A 19,435-nucleotide genomic window follows, 5' to 3' on the forward strand; every position below is an offset into this window, starting at 1 on the left:
TTCCCGTTCTTTCATACACAAAAGGTAGCATGCTACGCCTACCTGTTGGCACTTTGCTTTTTTCTACTTAGCTATATAGCTTGGAAATCACTCCATATCAAGTCAAAGATATCTCCCTCATTTTGTAATATTTGCATCATACTCCATGGATATACCATAGTTTGGCCATAGGTTATTTATAACATTTTGTAATTACGAATAATGTGGCATTGAATAATCTTGGACTTTGTATTGTTGGCATCTGTCTTCCAGGTAAACTCCTAGTAGTGAGATTGCTGGTTCAAAGGGTAGATACAGATGTAGTCTTGTTAGATATTGCCAAGTTTCCCCCCTTTTGCTTCACCACAAACAACAGACGAGAGCTTCTCAAACAGAGCCAAAGGATGGAACCACGCATAAGTTTTTTTGTCTTTGACTTACCCTTTCTAACAGTGAAATTAGGTTTTGATTTGTTTATAAGAAGCAAGTACTAAAGAGAGATTATCCCTGATAGTTATAGTACTTGTTTTTTTCCTATAGATGGAAATATTTCCAAAGTAGTCCAGGTGTGGTAGTGTTGAAATATTTATTGTTAATGCATTAGTATTCTGTATTATAAATGTATTTCTATTCATTCTATATATAGAAGGGGTCAGATCACTGCCAGGTTTTTTTATACCTCACTCTTTTTAAAAATTAATTAATTTTTTTTTTTTTTTTTGGAGGTGGGATCTTGCTCTGTTACCCAGGCTAGAGTGCAGTGGCATGATTGTAGCTCACTGCAACTTGAAACTCTTGGGCTTAAGCGATCCTTTCACCTCAGTCTCCAGAGTAGCTGGGACTACAGGCGTGAGCCACCTCACCCAGCTAATTTTTAAAAATTCTTTGTAGAAACGGGGTCTTGCTTTGTTGCCTGGGCTGATTTTGAACTCCTGGCTTCAAGCAATCCTCCCCCGCCTCGGCCTGCCACAGTGTTGGGATTACAGGCATGAGCCACCAGAATAGGCCTCATTCTTACTTACGTTGATTCATTTCTTATTTGATTTGAGTACATTTTTGAATAGTCCCCACACCCTAAGAGGTGAAGCATGGTGGAATACATCCTAATGCCTTCTATATCTGTGACTCTGTCATTTCACATGTGAGTAAGTGAATGGTTAGGGTTAGAATTCATGAGTCACAGTGACTACCTCTCAATCCATGCAGATATCACTCTGCTGTTTGTTGTTACAGAGAAGTCATCTGAGGCCTGCCTGCTTTACAGAAAATTTCTAGATAGCCTAATTTCTATCTAGGTCCCTATAGAGAATAAAATTTAAATTAATTTATCAAAATTTGTATGCTTATATACTTGCTTTATTTTGTTCATTTATCCCTAAAACATGATAAGGTTTTGTCCTATCTGAAAACCAGAGCTTTTATGATCTGGAAAAAGTTTTCTTCTAGCATGTGTTTAAATATTATATCTATTCCATTTATCTGTATATTTTTTCATTCAGGTTTATCATACTTCCATAAGCTGAGATTCCACTTTATACACGCTATATACATTACCTTCTCTTCAATCACATTTTTATCTCTTAGTCCTCTTCCTTGGCATTTATCACTAAGTTTCTCAAGCTCTTCCAACATATTTAATTTTTTGTGTCAATTCAGCACTTTAGTGTCGTTAATACTGCTATAAACTGTACTCTGCCATTGTTAGTCTCTTTATTTCTCTACCTCTGCCAAGTCATCTTTCACATGTTTTATAGACTTCATGTTTCTTTAATTTAATTGAAGGTAAAACAAGGTGATGGTTTCCAAATTGATTTGTTTCCATTATTAATGGTTTAAAATTTTATATATAATTTTATGTAAAGTTATACTATAATTTTATGTAAAGGTTAAAAATTTACTATATGTACAGCCTTTTATATATATTAGAAATATACATACTTTATATATTTTAATATCTAGTAGCGTAATATTTATGTATTTATATTAATTTATATATACTACTTTATATATAAATTTATATTTATATACATACATTTATATATATTGATATAAAAATTACTTATTAAATATCTAAATTGTATATATAAAAACAGTTAAAATTTATATATATTTTATACACAAAATTTATATCTAATTATATAGATACAAAAAAATGTATATAAAACAATTTTATATATAATTTATATAAGTAATTTTCATACATATAAAAAATTTTATGTTACTTTATAATACAAAAAAAAAAAAAAAAAAAAAAAAAGTAAGTATACATACCTATATAAAATTTAGATTACTACATATATAATCTAATATTAGATAATATATTGATATTAATATATTGTTATAATCTATAATTATATTATTAATATACATAGCAATTATTGATACCTAATATATCATATTATTAATATATATTCAATTATTAAACATACCAATTATATTATATATAAAATAACATATATACATTGTATATTTTTTATATATATACTCTTATTTGCCCTCTTGAGTCCTGTTTTCTCCTTTTAAATTTTGGGATATTTTCATAAGTCCTATATTGTTGTTTTTAATTTGCTATTTTTTTTTTCAACAAAGAAAGGTCTATCTTGGTATTTGTCCCGAATCAGTGTGGGTGGTGTCTCCATGGGTACCTTCACAGTTTACCTAAATACTCTTAGATTTGTCCTCTCATCTCATAAGCTGGAGAGCTGGTTCTTCTAAATTTAGCATTAAAAGTCAGGATACCAGCAACCGGAGGGCCCTTTGTAATTATTCAAGAAGCTCTACCGGGGGCAGGTTCTGTTTATTCTTTTTCCTTCAGTCTGCCATTTTCTTCACCTCAGGACCACAACATAGCTCTGTCCAGCATCCCTCCTAGCACTACTGCCCCAGGCAATCACTGTAGAGGACCTCTACACCTGAGATACCATGCCTGGGAGCAGCCTGGCACAGCCAGACTTTATGCTTGCCATGAGCATGCCTGCCCTGCTTGGAAACCTTCTGATGTGTGTTTGTTGAACTGAAGAGGTTTCAGGAATGGGGTGGCTATGGCTGGGCATGGTGCACCACTCTCACTAGTTTCATTTAGTCTTCCTTTGGCCACTTCTACGGATTCATAATCCCAATACTTTGGGAGGCCAAGGCAGGCAGATCAGGAGTTTGAGACTAGCCTGACTAACATGGTGAAACCTCGTCTCTACTAAAACTACAACAATTAGCTGGGCATGGTGGCACTCGCCTGTAATCTCAGCTACTCAGGAGGCTGAGGCAGGAGAATCGCTTGAACTTGGGAGGTGGAGGTTTCAGTGAGCCGAGATTGCGCCACTGTACTCCAGCCTGGGTGACAGAGCAAGACTCCATCTCAAAAAAAAAAAAGAATAGGGTGGCTTCTTCCACAGGCCACTGTCACCACCACTGTTGACTCTCCAGAATCGGTGTGTGTTAGCATTGTTCTACCAGATGGTCCTCTGCTCATTTCCTGTACCATGGTAGTGTTTTCTTAGGAAGAAAGTTTACAACTTCCCCATGGTATTTTTCTCCAATCTAGTCCTATCTATAGTAGACCAAGCAGAATTTAGTCAAACCATTGTGGCTTAGTTGGTTTGTAGCTAGTGCACCACTCTCACTAGTTTCATTCAGTCTTTCTTTGGCCACTTCTACGGATTCATTTTATTCCTGTCCTCACATCAGCGTTGTTCCCACAAACTTCCTTCTAAATGCTTGGTATCCACCACTCTGTCTTTCACAATGATTGTCACATGGCAAGCCTCTAAACAATTGTAATAAGCGACTTCCCGAACACGTTCTATGATCCTTTGGCCTGGTTTCCCTTCATAGGTTCAACGTCACCTTTCCAAACTCTTTGACAACATGGCCAAGATGCGATTCCAGCTAGATGCCAGTGGGAAACCAACCAAGACAAGCCTTGGCATGTACAGCAAAGAAGAAGAGTATGTGGCTTTCAGTGAGCCCTGTGACTGCAGCGGGCAGGTAACACGATAGCCCTTTTCCCTCCATCTGCTTTTCTCTCTCAAATGCCTTCATTCAAACATGATCAGCATCAACTCTAGGAGGGCCTTTCTGGCCTTGGTCCAGAGCTGCTGTCGGTGCCCTCCAAGAGCCAGCTTCTTTGACTTGAACTGACGTTGGAGCAGCAGCTGGTGCCCTACTTTCCTCTTTCGGGGAAGGACACATGTCAACATTCATATCTTTTCCTTAACCAAAGACCTGTGCAGAGGGAAATAAAATGCACATAAACAACTACCCAAGTCAATGAGAAAAGGATTTTAAAATGATTAGCGGCACCAGGAGACATCAACATGGCAACCCCTAGAGCATCCTGCGGGGGAATCTGGGACACTGACACCCTCCCTGGGAGAAAAATGTCCTTTCTTGACACCAACTGCTTTCCTGAGATGTCCCCTCTCTGCACAAATGTGCCTCAGTGTCACTTCCTCCCACAGTCTTCCCCTTGGAGAACCAACTACCGCCCTGCTCCAGAAACTGCTTCCTCCAAATCTCCGTGTCCAGTGCAAGGGACACAAGCCATGGGACCATTTTCCCCTTAAGCCTCCTTCCCATCCATTAGCACCACCGCTGAAGTATAAGCTTCTGAAATAATCCAGCAAAGCATTGCCCCTGGGGATTCTCATCTAGTGCCAAAGAACACCTGGAGTAAGGATATTTTTATAGAGTTCCACCCTTATCACCTATAGCTAAGAAAGCAATTCTAGTGCCAGAAAATAATCACTTCTCAGTTATATGAGGGTGGCCCTGGGGTTTCATTCACAATGTGTTCTTTCTGTAGACCCAGAAAGCATTTAGTTGGGGAATACAATCCTGGTTTGTACTTCATACTCAGGGGGGACAAAGTCATAAGAAGCCACTGACTTATTTACACCCAGCTCAACCCAGATTTCTATTTCCTTGTATGAGCTCTGAGTGACAGCCTCCACCCCCTTAACCTGCTAGTCTGTCCTGCATATTCCAAATGCACACATCGGACTGCTATTAATTAAGTCTGGGTCTCGCTTATCACCATCCCGGATTACGTAAACAGCACATCCCTCTGCACCTTCTGGCAGCCACTTGGGAGTGTATACAATGTCTGGACTCCCCTTCCTTCACTCCCTCAGACTGAGTGGAAGAAAATATGTAGGACTAATCAAAACTTTTTTTTTTTTTTTTTTTTAGATAGAGTCTTGCACTGTTGCCCAGGCTGGAGTGCAGTGGCATGATCTCGGCTCACTGCAAGCTCTGCCTCCCGGGTTCACGCCATTCTCCTGCCTCAGCCTTCCGAATAGCTGGGACTACAGGCACCTGCCACCACACCCGGCTATTTTTTTGTGTTTTTAGTAGAGACAGGGTTTCACCATGTTAGCCAGGCTGGTCTCAATCTCCTGACCTCATGATCTGCCCACCTCGGCTTCCCAAAGTGCTGGGATTACAGGCGTGAGCCACCACGCCCAGCCTCAAAACTTCTTAGGCACCCAGTTTCTAACCCGAGTTGTTCTTTCAGGTGGAAATATGGCTGAACCATGTCCTCAGTCACATGAAGGCCACTGTGAGGCATGAGATGACAGAAGGTGTAACTGCCTATGAAGAAAAGCCAAGGGAGCAGTGGCTCTTTGACTACCCAGCTCAGGTATTCTCCTAATGGGACCCCCATCCTCCACAGGACTGTCTTCCTGCACAGACTCCTCCAACCTTCAGCCCCTGGTAGACATCAGGCTGGCTGCGTGCTTCACAGCCAAGCGGGCTTGAATCCCAGACCACTGTGAAAGCTCAGCAGGTGGGAGCAGGGGGATTGACAACCATGGCCTAAGTCAACCCTGACCTTGGGAAATCAAGGGTGATCTCTTTTTGCCTTCATTGGCTATAGAAGGGAGAAAATGTCAACAGTTCAACTCTTTGAGCCAGCCTACTTTCTGTGTGCCAAGCTCTGTGCTAAGCACAGGACACACCAGCAGGGAACAAGACAATGAAACCTGTCTTGCTGGAGTTTACAGGCTCATGTGGAACTGAATTACTGACACATATGACTAGTGGTTTGTTTGTTTGTTTGTTTTAGATGGAGTCTTTCTCTGTCGCACAGGCTGGAGTGCAGTGGCGTGATGTCAGCTCACTGCAACCTCCACCTCCCAAGTTCAAGCACTCTCCTGCCTCAGCCTCCCAGGTAGCTGGGACTACAGGCATGCACCACCACGCCCGGCTAATTTTTTTTGTATTTTTGGTAGAGATGGGGTTTCACCATGCAGGCCAGGCTGGTCTCGAACTCGCATCCTCAAGTAATCCACTGGCCTCGGCCTCCCAAAGTGCTGAGATTATAGACGTGAGCCTCCGCGCCTGGCGATGACTGGTGTTTTAATAGCGGGGGCTCAGGGTACTCTGGGAGCATACAGCTAGTTCATGAGGTCTGGGGACATGCCCTAAGCGTATGATCTGAAAGCTGAGATGTGAAGCAGGAGTTAGCAAGCTAAAAATGGGAGCAAAGAGCAACCAAGTAGGAGGAAGAGCCCTGGCTCAGAAGCCAGGGTGAGCATGCTGTGTCTGAGCCAGAGTAAGTGGAGGAGGAGCAAAGGCTGCAGGTGGATTCTGGAAGCCAGTTCCTATAGACCATGTGAGAGAGTCTGACTTGATTCTGAGATAGATCTGAATTCTTTATAGGTTTCTCAGGAGCGTAATAAGAGAGAAGCCAGACCTAACAAGAAATGTTCAAAGTAACTCTGGCTACAGTATGCCGCTCCTCCTTCCCTCAGTTAATGGTATAGTAGTAGTGTTGCTCTGTTTGGGGGTTGCAGACGTTTAGTAGTCATCAAAGTCATAGAGTAGATAAGATTGCCCTTGGAAAGTATGTAGAATGAGAAAAGAGGGCAGAACAAATTCTTGAGCATCATTCAGAGCTGGAGTAGCAGGAAGGAGGAAACAGTAAAGCAGAATGAGAAATGGTCTTTTGGGAACAGAAGGAAAACCGGGAAACAGTAATCATGGAAACCAAGCAAGAAACTATTGGTAGCAGGTAAGAGGTCGGAAATGTCAAACACTTCTAAGAGATCAAGCAAAATAAAGAGGATGAAGAAAGTTCATGGATAAACTTGGTGAGGCCATTTCAGGGGAGTGGTAGGGAAGGGGCCACACTGCAGGGGCTGAGGAGTGGGAAAAGGTAGAAAGTATTCCCAGTGGCCAGGCGTGGTGGCTCACGTCTGTAATCCCAGCACTTTGGGAAGTCGAGGCAGGTGGATCACGAGGTCGGGAGATCGAGACCATCCTGGCTAACATGGTGAAACCCCATCTCTACCAAAAAATACAAAAAATTAGCTGGATGTGGTGGTGGGCTCCTGTAGTCCCAGCTACTCGTGAGGCTGAGGCAGGAGAATGGCGTGAACCCGGGAGGCGGAGCTTGCAGTGAGCCGAGATCATGCCACTGCACTCCAGCCTGGGCGACAGAGTGAGACTCCATCTCAAAAAAAAAAGAAAAGATAAAAAACAAAGTATTCGCAGTGAATGTGGATAGCAGGGAGAAACTTGGCTATGAAGAAAGGAGAAAGGAGTCTGCACTGCAGAGAAGAAGAGGTGTTTATTAACAGGAGGGTTGGATCATCCTCTCAATTTGTCCCAGTAAGGCTGCCAATGAGGATGAGCTTCTTTAACAAAATCTAATGGGACATAAACTCAAAGGGAAAAAATGGACGAACAGAAATGGTGCTGTTTACTACAACAAGATTCTCCATTGCACAAAGTGAATGGTTCCCATCAGGCTTCCTTGTTTACCTGTATCAGAATTTTGAGACAAGAGAATGTGTCGCCTCCCCCGATTGCAGTAAATGTCATCTAGCGTGGTGTCCCCCAAAACAAATGATACTACAGATGAGCAATGGATCTAAATTTGCCACCGTGAATAATCGAAGTTACGCATGTTCTATACGAAGCTTTCCAGCAAATGGAAGAAATATGTATTTCAATTGCTTTTCTATTTATTTATTTTAATCTCCAAAATGCAAATCGTATCAACCACATTGAATTTCAATATCTTTCATCTTGGCATTTAAAAATAGGCACTTTGACGTTTTAAAATATCTTTAAAATGTAGCGAAAGTATGGTACAAGAGCAAACGTGTGCCATAGATGATCAGCAGTGGCTCACTAAATTCGATTGTCAGACCACAGAGGAGCAGAGCAAAGAGTGTGTGACATTGGGATGCCTGGGCAACATATTGTTGTCTTCCCAAGCTTGGGAAAGTTGCTACTCTGGGAAGTAAAAGACTGTATCATCCATGTCACAATTTCTAGAAGCCACCGGCCTTGATCAGAGTCAATCTTGGGTTATTCTCAACAAAATGATACATTTTTCAAGAGCGGAAAGTGCTTTCCCCACCTGTGCTGTAACAACTTCACACCTTCAAGGGTTTAGAGCATATGGTTCACTTAGTCAGTGCTGGTGGAAGAGGGAGGAATAGGGCTCATGTCACCCACACAATTACATCCTGAGCCCTTGCTGTGTGATGAGTGGGTTGGTTGGAAACAGCCATGGTAACAGCTTTACTAGGCAACTCTTGCTGCCACAGGTGGCCCTGACCTGTACTCAGATCTGGTGGACAACAGAAGTGGGCATGGCATTTGCCAGGCTGGAGGAAGGCTATGAGAGTGCCATGAAGGACTATTACAAGAAGCAAGTGGCTCAGCTCAAAACCCTCATCACCATGCTGATTGGCCAGCTCTCCAAGGGAGACCGGCAGAAGATTATGACCATCTGCACCATCGATGTGCATGCCCGGGATGTGGTAGCCAAGATGATTGCTCAGAAGGTGGGTCCCAAACATCCAGGGTTGCCCACTTTTGTGTCCAGCTACACTGAGAACAGCTCACATACGACCAAAATATGGGGGCCCCAGGGTCTGTACAGCACTGACCAGACAGCTGGGAGAGAATCACAGTGGCTGCTTGTACTTTTTTTTTTTTTTTTTGAGATGGAGTTTCACTCTTGTTGCCCAGGCTGGAGTGCAATGACTCAATCTCAGCTCACTGCAACCTCCGCCTCTTGGGTTCAAGTGAGTCTCCTGCCTCAGTCTCCCAAGTAGCTAGGATTACAGGCTTGTGCCACCACGCCCAGCTAACTTTGTATTTTTAGTAGAGATGGTCATGTTGGTCAGGCTGGTCTCAAACTGCTGACCTCAGGTGATCCACCTCCCTTGGTCTCCCAAAGGCTGGGATAGAACCCTGTAATCAGAGCAGCTTGTGCTTTCTATACTGTGGTGGCCATAGCATGCTGCACACTTTAGCAGCAGTCAACAGCCACGGCATCAGACCTCTATGTGTCCTGTGGCCAAGGGATCACCTGCTTCCTATGATTTACCCACCTACTCTACCATTCTCTCTTTAGGTAGACAATGCCCAGGCTTTCCTATGGCTGTCTCAGCTGCGCCATCGTTGGGATGACGAGGTCCAACACTGCTTTGCCAACATCTGTGATGCCCAGTTTCTGTATTCCTATGAGTACCTGGGAAACACACCTCGCCTGGTGATCACACCTTTGACTGACAGGTGAGCACTGGTGTCAACCACTGACAGCCTTACTGCTGTCTGGTTCAGGCCAGCCAGTGGACATCTAGGGTCAAAGTCCCAGTCACTTGCTGTTTGTCCATAGAGCTACAGGGAAAGGGCCTGACTCAACACAGCTAGTTTAAAGTGAAACTGAAAGGATGTAGGGCAGGGCCTTTCTTGGAACAAATCCCGGAGCAAATCAATGAGTCATGACTTTTTGAGGAATTACTAAGCGGTCATACACACCCGAGTTCTAACACCGGCCCTAACATATATCAGCTGTTTGTTTATGAAAAAAATTGACCTGCGTTTTGGTTTCCTCATCTGCGAAATGGAAGTGGTAACTCACAACTTCCATGATTATTGTAAGGATTAAAGACAGTAATGTTGGGAGGGAGAGTAGGAGGGAGATGAAGAGAGGTAGGTTAATAGATACAAACATACAATTAGATCAAAGTATAAGTTCTGTCATCCAGCAGCAGAATAGCATAACCATAGCTAGCGACAGTGTATTGTGTATTTGAAAGTAGCTAGAAGAGAGAACTTCAGTTATTCCCAATACATAAAAATGATAAATACTCAAGATGATGGATAACTCAAATACCCTGACTTGATCATTACATGCTATGCATGTAACAAAATATCACATATACCCCGTAAATATGTAAAATATGTATCAATTTAAAAAGCATACTGGTAACCCCCTCACCTCCATTTACAAAACACAAAGAGGTATTTCTCTCTATATTCATTGAAGTTAAGAAATATACCTTAGAAGGTTAAACTGCACAAAGATTATAATAACTTTCTAAAACTATTCTCTTGACAATGTCATAGTGCAACTTAATTAAGAACTCTTAAGTGAATAATGTATTTTGCTTTCCAGGCATATTTATAAAAATAAATATGGTTCATTAAAACAAGCACATAAAAAGATAGTAATACTCCTAAGGAGGTTAGTTTATAAGTGCTCAGTAATCGATCCCTATTATTATTTTCTTGTCAATCAGTTGATCAATTAACTGGCACATTTATTCAGTACCTCTTACCCTGGGAATGCAAAGAAATAAGCAAGGTAGTTCCAACCATTCAGGAGCTCGCATTTTTTTTTTTTTTTTAGAAAGACATCATTTCCATCACTTATATTAATTCACACATGAATGAATTCACGCCAGACACCGAACAAGTCACTGGGAATACTAAGATGACTAAAACATTTTCTGCCCTTAAACTACAGTTCTAATGAGGAAAATAAGACATATGTAGATAAAAATTAAAATATCACCAAGGGGAAAAGTACAAGGCCATAGTATAAAATAAGGTACAAGGCCATATGCAACAAATTTCCAAGCAGGTGACTCAGCAGAAAGCCCTTTGAGCACAGAGGGCTCCACTCACAGTAGGAGGAAAAGAACTGGAAAGGCTTCACGGAAGAGATGGTATTTGACCTGGAGCTTGAAGGATGTATTGGATTCCAGTAGGATTTCAATAGGTTATGAGATTACTGTTGGGGTGTCCATGAAATTGTATAAAAATCTGTTCATGAGTCACTTTTTCTATTAAGAGGAGGATATACAGCATTCATTAATTATTAAAATGCTATGAGTCCCCCAAAGTTAAGGAGCTACTGATAAACATTGCTGGAAAATGGCATATTGTGGGCAAAGTCATGAACCTGGGAAAACTCAAGATATGTTCCTGGAAGAGGGAGTTCAGACTTTGGGGGAGTAGTCAGCCATAAAGGTGTCAGAATATAGAGCATGAAGAATATATTCTTTATCCAGTAAGTAGTGATAAACTATTGAGAAATTTCATCAGAGTGTGAAATCTGTACTTTATGAACACTCATCTGACAGCACAACACAGGTAAAGGAGAGTGAGGGCAGAACAATAAGTCATGGTGCATGGGAGAAATGATATTTTAATTCCGCTGAGATTTCTGTAAATTCCGCTGGGAGTTCATACCCTTTCCTTCTAATTCCATTGAACATTAAATCTCCTCTTCTCCAACAGGCATTGTATGTCTGAATAACTGGTTCACTGAGATGAATGACTTGTAGGTAATGAAGAGATTGTCAGAAATTGTGAGTTACAGTTAAAATGGCCAGATAGAATCTGCCATTTTTTAACTTCTCTCTTTTCCTCTTCTCAGTGATACCACTTGTATTTTGGTCAAATCCTCAGATATATTTCCAAGTATTTGATAAGTATTTCCAATTCAGTTAAATTGCAGTCACTGGGTTCATGGAATGAATGGGACATGGAAAATCCAAAGCAAGTACTTGAAAATCCCAACATGATTCATAGCTCAGCACCTCATAGCTGAAGCATCGTGGTCAAGATGATTCCTCTGCTCCTCTGTTTTTCATTTCTTTAATTCATTTTTCTCCCCAGTCTGGAAGGGGAGAGGAGAGTCCCACTCAAACTGCTTCCCTCTTACTTTGTAGCTCTCTTTTTTGTGGTGCTCCCTAGAGGGCACATCACTGTCTCCAGCGGGTCCCGACATGGACTAAAATGTGAGCTCTGCATGGGACTTGGTAGTTCCCATCAGCCACCCTGATGGCTCGCTCCCTGCATTTCAACTACATGGCCTCCTTTCTGTTCCTTGATCACCTGGACTTCATTCCACCTCAGCACCTGCACACACATGCTTCTCTTTGCCTGGAATGCCATTCCCAAGGCCGTCTGTTCCACTGGTAGCTTCTCATGCTTTTGTTCTGCTCTCTGTTCTCAGAGGCCTTCCCTGACCACTGTTTCTAAAAGGAAACCTCTCCCACCACACACACACACACACACACACACACACACACAGAAAGATACATATGTATGTGTATATATATATATATAGAGAGAGAGAGAGATGTGTGTGTATCTAAAGAGAGAGAGAGAGAAATATATATGTGTGTATAAGGAGAGAAAGAGATATATATATGTGTGTGTGTGTATATAAAGAGAGAGAGAGAGAGAGAAAGATATATATATGTGTGTATATAAAGAGAGAGAGAGAGCGCTCAAGCGCAGGTAACCCTAACAGAGGCTCTGTTGATCTTGACGTTTCCCCCATTCTGAAATGACCTGGCTTGCCTCCTTGTTGTTGGCATTCCCCTTTGGAAAGTAAACCTCTAGCAATGAAGAACCTTTGTCTATCGTGTTTGCTATTATGTCCCCAGCCCCTAGTAGGTGTTGAATTAACAATCGTCAAATGAACGAATGACATTTAAATATTGAGGATCATAAGAATAGACAGAATCAAGCAAGGGAAGTTGACTTAGGGGCAAGGTCTGTCCAGGACTCTGTCTGGGTCTTGGCTCCCAAAGAAGAAGAAACAGCTACTCTGTGTTTTGCTCTTAGCTGGGAATCCATCTTCCTCCCTACCTCAGCTTAAGACAAATGCAAATAGCATCTTTCCAGAGGGAGATGTCTATCTCTCAGTAGCTAGATGGTAAAGGAAGCAGCAACTGGGGTTGGGGGTCGGGGAGTGGAGTCTTACAGGTGTTACTTGGGCCGATTAGTTGGAGGAGCTCATCCTGTCTGGGTTAAAGGAAAAGTGGTTCCCACCTTTTCATTCAGACTGGACCCCTCTAGTATCTGTCTTCAGGGCCATTCTCAGTCATTAGCAGGAGGGAGGTCCTGTACAGCCGTCTTCCCAACTGCAATGAATTTTTCTTCCTGTCTTGGAATATGAGCTAATAGTTTGGGAGTTTACACCACTTGGTACAGAATAATGAAGGCATTATGTATTTGGGCAATTTGATAAATCTATCCCCCGCTACAGACTATAGGTTCCAAGATAACATTGACTTTCAATTTTTCTGTACTCCCAGGAGCTAGCACTATGTCTAGCACACAAAGGGCATTCAAGAAATACTCCTTGAGTGAATGCAATGAAATGATTCCTGAGCCTCTAGATATGTGCCAGGCCTTCAGAATATTTCCATCCTTTCCATCGACATATCAGACATTATCATTCCAAGTGATAAAAAGTACAAGATTTTTCTTTTCCCTGGGCTTTCACTCTTGCCCAGGAATTGAAGATAATTACCGCTTTTGGATTTGGAGGTCTCTAGTACACTAGTGCTGAATACCTTATAGAGGGAAAGGGTAAAGTTTCGACAATGCATTGTTTCTGAAATAGGGATTTATGGCCTTTACTGTGAAACGATGCAAATAAGAACTTGAAAGGAAGGTTAGCTAAAATAAGGGTGAATACTATACAGACCTTCACCTTGTTTGCGCATTCGTTGCTTTCCTGACAAAGTAGTATGTAGCTGAATATGTATATGGCAAATTCCATTTTCTCATTGACTTCCATTATTATCTCAAGAAATGTTTTTTGCACAGAAAAAAATTGGCCTCAACATAGAAAATCACGTTTTAAAAAGCATTCAGCTTTTACTGGTGTGTAGCCTAGGTACATTTAATTCTCTCTTGTCAGAAGAATTAATCAAATGGACAATTGATCCATACAACCTTTGCACATTCATTAAAAGCACACCCGTTTTACAGTACATCCAAATGATTATGCCTGTTTCTTTGGAATTTCTCACTGCCTGGATGGGACTTGAATATATAAATAGGTGCAATGGTTCAGCCCTTGTCACAGGACTTCGGCACCACACTAAGTTGAAGAACTAAATGGAAATGTTTTTTCAGGCTGAACAAAAGCAATTCTCATAAGTCGTTTCTCAACCTTTGGATGATCTCCTCCTGCTTTGCTCCCCTTCCTTCACCTTCACACAAAAATGCCCCTTTCTGCCCTGTGCTGTGTTAAGTACTGTTTTAATCAACTGCTTATCAATGTTGAGTACCCCTTAATTTCTCAGGAACTCCTGCAAGTAGGTGAAATATAATTGATGCAAAAGTCTTTCAAGGTGATTTTCTGGGCAAGGACACAGTCAGCAAAAGTCGTACGCTTTCTCTTTAAGTTTTTCTCTGATGGTTTTACTGGAGAAAATTTGGAAAGCTTAGTATTCTGTACAAAAGAAAATAAAAGTCACCTAGAAATAGCCATTGTTAATATGTAGTTTGTTTCATTCTACATGTAGAATGTTGAAAACTGAAACTGACATCATATGCTATATATTAAACATCATAGATTGTTTTATTTAACATTATACTATGCATATTCTCTAAATATTTTTCTAAAGCACTTTAATGGCTGGATTATAGTCTATTTATAATTATCCCATAATTTATGTAACATAACCATATTATGGGTTATTTAGGTTACATCTAAGCTTTCACTATTAAAAATAAAGCTGTACAAACTCACTTATATGTAAAATTTTAAGTAAAAATCTCTTATTATTTCCTTATGATAGATTCTAAGAAGCAGAATAATTAGATGACACACACTTTCAAATCGTTCATGAAAAAAATGTTATTCCTACTCTCACTAATAGTTTATTAAAGTATTAATTACACAACACCCTGACCAGCATTAAGTGTTACTGTTACTTTTTTAAATTACTTTTATTATTCAAAATTGTATAAAGTTTGGATTTGGATGTCATTAATTACTCATAGGTTGAACATTTTTATATGTTTATTAGCTATTAGATTTTCTTCTCCTGTTAATTATTTATTACTGTCATTGCCCATTTTTCTCTAGGATATTCTTTTATCACTCTTATGGTTAGAAAATCCATGTTTGTTTCAAGATCAATTTAATATTCCCCTGTATTTCATTCTAGTCTAGCTTATTTTAATTTTTCCTTTAACCTGTTTTAATTATTTAGGAAATCTTTTGATTACTGAGTAAAGTGAGTCAAAACATTTTTGTGAAAACATTTTCAATTACCAGTGATAGAAGTGACCGAAAAAAGACTTATCTCATGTATCTGGAAAATGAGTCCAGCTTGCTGCAGTATAACCAGCTCTGGGACCTAAACTAGGAGATATCGGGATTTAAACTCTCTCATATGTTATGACTTTATGTCTTCTGAATGTTGACTTCTTTCTTGCATAGACTGGAAAGATGGTCTCTATGCCTATGCCTTTATAACTTCTGACGCAGGAGTAAGAGAGACCCTCTCTTGCCCAGCATGTATAGCAAATTCCTTGAGGGAGGTCTCCGATTGGTCCTATTTGGGTCTTGTGCCCATCTCTGAGCCAGTCACTGCAGCCAATGAGATTGAGTATTTTGCCCATCCTGAGCCTTGTCCCCCAGCCCCAAGGATAGGAAAGGTATGATTGACAGCCCATCAGAATACAAGCTGTGGAGGAGAGATGGCTCTCCAAAGGGTGATATTCTGGGCAAAGAAATCCCACAGGAATGACAGTGGGGAGTATATAATGTTATTTCTTTTGTTTTCAAAGTGACTAGTGGGCTTAATGTTTTTTGGTGAGTAACCAGTTCTTCTTAATGATTTATGATGTTTGCTCTACCATATTTGAAGTTCTAAGCTCATCAATCTACCTCAAAACTATGTATTCTGTTCCATCAGTCTATCAGTCCCTCTCTGTGCCACAGTATTTAAAGATATTTGCTTTATCCTGAGTTGTAATATTTGTAGGGTAAAGCTCTGCATCATCTACCTTCATTTCCACTTTCTTTTTTTTTTTTTTTTTTTTTAGCTTTTTTTTTTTTTTTTTAAATTAAAAAATTCAAAAATATAAATCACTGGGGTTTTTGATTGGTGTGCCTTAATACTTTCAACTTCATTTGGAAGAAACAGCCATCTTTATAACGTGTGGTATATTTCTGTTTATTCATATGTGCATTCATGTTTTTTGGAAAAGTTTGTCTTTATATTTTGGTTATTTCTTAATGTGATCTCTGGGTCTTTTTAAAGTTGTTGTTGCTATAGAAGATTTTGTTTTATTATTATTATATTTAAAACAACTTCATTTCCCTGTTCCTTTAAAATATATATAATAACAACAAAATCTCCTATCCACAATACCACCTTACTCCTGCAAGAATGGCCATAATCAAAAAATCAAAAAACAATAGATGTTGGCTACAGATGGATGTAGTGAACAGTGAACACTGCTGGTGGGAATGTAAACTTGCATGGCTGCTATGCAAAACAGTGTGGAGATTCCTTAAAGAACTAAAAGTAGAACTACCATGCAATCCAGCAGTCCTACTACTGGGTATCTTCCCAGAGGAGTAGAAGTCATTATTCGAAAAAGATACTTGCACATGTATGTTTATAGCAGCACAATTCACAATTGAAAAATCATGGAACCAACCCAAATGCCCATCAATCAATGAGTGGATAAAGAAACTGTAGTATATACATATGATGGAATACTACTCGGCCATAAAAAGGAATGAATCAACTGCATTTGCAATGACCTGGATGAGACTGGAGACTATTATTCTAAGTGAAGTAACTCAGGAATGGAAAACCAAACATCACATGTTCTCACTGATATGTGGGAACTAAGCTATGAGGACACAAAGGCATAAGAATGATACAATGGACTTTGGGGGAAGGGTGGGAGGGGGACGAGGGATAAAAGACAACATCTATGGTGCAGTGTATACTGCTCGGGTGATGGGTGCACCAGGATCTCACAAATAACTATGAAAGAACTTACTCATGTAACCAAATACCACATGTACCGCAATAACTTATAGAAAAATGAAAAAACAAAAAACAACTTTATTAAGGTATATTTTGCATATCAAAAAATTATTCATGTTAAGTGTACAATTCAATGATTTTTAGTGACTTTATTCAGTGCAACCATTACTGTAAGTCAGCTTTAGAACATGTCAGTCCCCTCACAATAAAATCCCTCTTGATCATTTACAGTTAATTATCATCCACCAGGAAACCATCCCTAGCGCTAGAAGCCACTTATCTACTTTCTATCTCTTTAACATTGCTTATTCTGGGCATTTCGTATAAACAGAATCTTACAATAGATAGTTGCTTATGCCAGACTTTTTTCACTCCACATAATTTTTTTTTATTATTATACTTTAAGTTTCGGGGTACATGTGCAGAACTTGCAGGTCTGTAACATAGGTATACACATGCCATGGTGGTTTGCTGCACCCATCAGTCCGTCATCAACATTAGGTATTTCTCCTAATGCTATCCCTCCGGTAGCTCCCCACCCTCCGACAGGCCCCAGTATGTGATGTTCGCCTCCCTGTGTCCGTGTGTTCTCATTGTTCAATTCAACACAGAGCATGTGTCTGTAGTTGGTTATTTTTGAATTCCTGAATAATACTCCATTTTATAGATATACCACAGGCATTTATCCATTCAGCTGATGGATACTTAGATGATTTTCAGTTGAGGCTGTTATAAATAATACCGTTCTGAACGTTTGTGTACAAGTCTTTGTGTGGACATGTTTTCATTGCTCTCAGGTGAATACTAGGAGGAAAATTCTTATAGTACTTTTATGTTTAACTTTTTGAGAAACTGATAAGCTGTTTTCTAAAGTGGCTGCACCATTTTACATTTACCCCAACATATGAGGATTTCCATTTCTCTACATCCTTGACAATATTTGTTATTGTCTGTTTTGTTTCTTTATAGCCATACTGGTGACTGTTAAGTAATATGACATTTGGATTTTAATTTGTATGTTTCTAATGATTAATGATGTTGAGCAAGTTTTCACATGCTTATTAGCCATTCATGCATCTTCTTGGGTATAATACTGCCCATATCTTTTGCCTATTGTTTGGTCTGTCTGTCTTCTTCTTATTGAGTTTGAGAATTCTTTGTATATTCTGGATATATTGCGTATGTGTTTGCAGATACTTTATCCCAGTCTGTTGCTCATCTTTTTTTTTTTGTTGTTGTTGTTGTTGTTAAAAAGCTTCAAGAAAAAAAAATAGGTTTTTTAAAAAAAACTTTTAGGTTTTGGGGTACAGGTGAAGGTTTGTTACGTCAGTAAACTCATGTCATGGGGGTTTGTGGTACAGATTATTTCAACACCCAGGTATTAAGCCCAGTGCCCAATAGTTCTTTTCTGCTCCTCTCCCTCCCTCACCCTCCCCACCAAGTAGACCCTAGTATCTGTTGTTTCCTTCTTTGTGTTAATAAGTTCTTATCATTTAGCTCCCACTTATAAGTGCAAACATGTGGTATTTGGTTTTCTGTTCCTGCATTAGTTTGCTAAGGATAATAGACTGTAGCTCCATCCATGTTCCTGCAAAAGACATGATCTCTTTCTTTTTTATGGCTGCATAATATTCTGTGGTGTATATGTACCGTATTTTCTTTATCATATCTGTCATTAATGGGCATTTAGGTTGATTCCATGTCTTTGCTATTGTGAGTAGTGCAGCAATGAACATACGTATGCATGTGTCTTTATGGTAGAATGATTTATGTTCCTCTGGGTATATACTCAGTAATGGGATGGCTGGGTCAAATGGTAGTCCTGCTTTTAGCTCTTTGAGGAATCGCCATACTGCTTTCCACAATGATGAGCTAATTTACACTCCCACCAAGAGTGTATAAGTGTTCCCTTTTCTCCTCAACCTCGCCAGCTTAATGGTATCTTTTGAAATGCAAAAGTTTTTAATTTTGATGAGGTTCAACTTACGAATTTTATTTTATGGACCATGCACTTGGTGTTTTATTTAAGAAATCTTTTCAGGCCGGGTGCGGTGGCTCAAGCCTGTAATCCCAGCACTGTGGAAGGCTGAGACGGGCGGATCACGAGGTCAGGAGATCGAGACCATCCTGGCTAACCCGGTGAAACCCCATCTCTACTAAAAAATACAAAAAACTAGCCGGGCTAGTTGGCAGGCGCCTGTAGTCCCAGCTACTTGGGAGGCTGAGGCAGGAGAATGGCATAAATCCGGGAGGCGGAGCTTGCAGTGAGCTGAGATCCGGCCACTGCACTCCAGCCTGGACGACAGAGCGAGACTCTGTCTCAAAAAAAAAAAGAAAAAGAAAAAGAAATTTTTGCCTAACTTCATTTTATCTTTAACTTTCTTTTC

General features: G+C 40.1%; 1 protein-coding gene across 1 annotated transcript in view; it reads left to right on the plus strand.

Annotated features, from left to right (window-relative positions):
• DNAH9 (dynein axonemal heavy chain 9) overlaps positions 1 to 19,435 on the plus strand; it is a 381,759-nt gene that overhangs the window by 100,517 nt on the left and 261,807 nt on the right. Inside the window, 4 exon segments of the mRNA XM_017855172.1 lie at positions 3,811 to 3,963; positions 5,492 to 5,617; positions 8,538 to 8,777; positions 9,353 to 9,513. Coding sequence (XP_017710661.1) covers positions 3,811 to 3,963; positions 5,492 to 5,617; positions 8,538 to 8,777; positions 9,353 to 9,513 — 680 coding nt within the window.

Source organism: Rhinopithecus bieti, unplaced genomic scaffold (genome assembly GCF_001698545.2).
Source record: "Rhinopithecus bieti isolate Rb0 unplaced genomic scaffold, ASM169854v2 scaffold_40077, whole genome shotgun sequence".
In the NCBI taxonomy this organism is placed as follows: domain Eukaryota; kingdom Metazoa; phylum Chordata; class Mammalia; order Primates; family Cercopithecidae; genus Rhinopithecus; species Rhinopithecus bieti.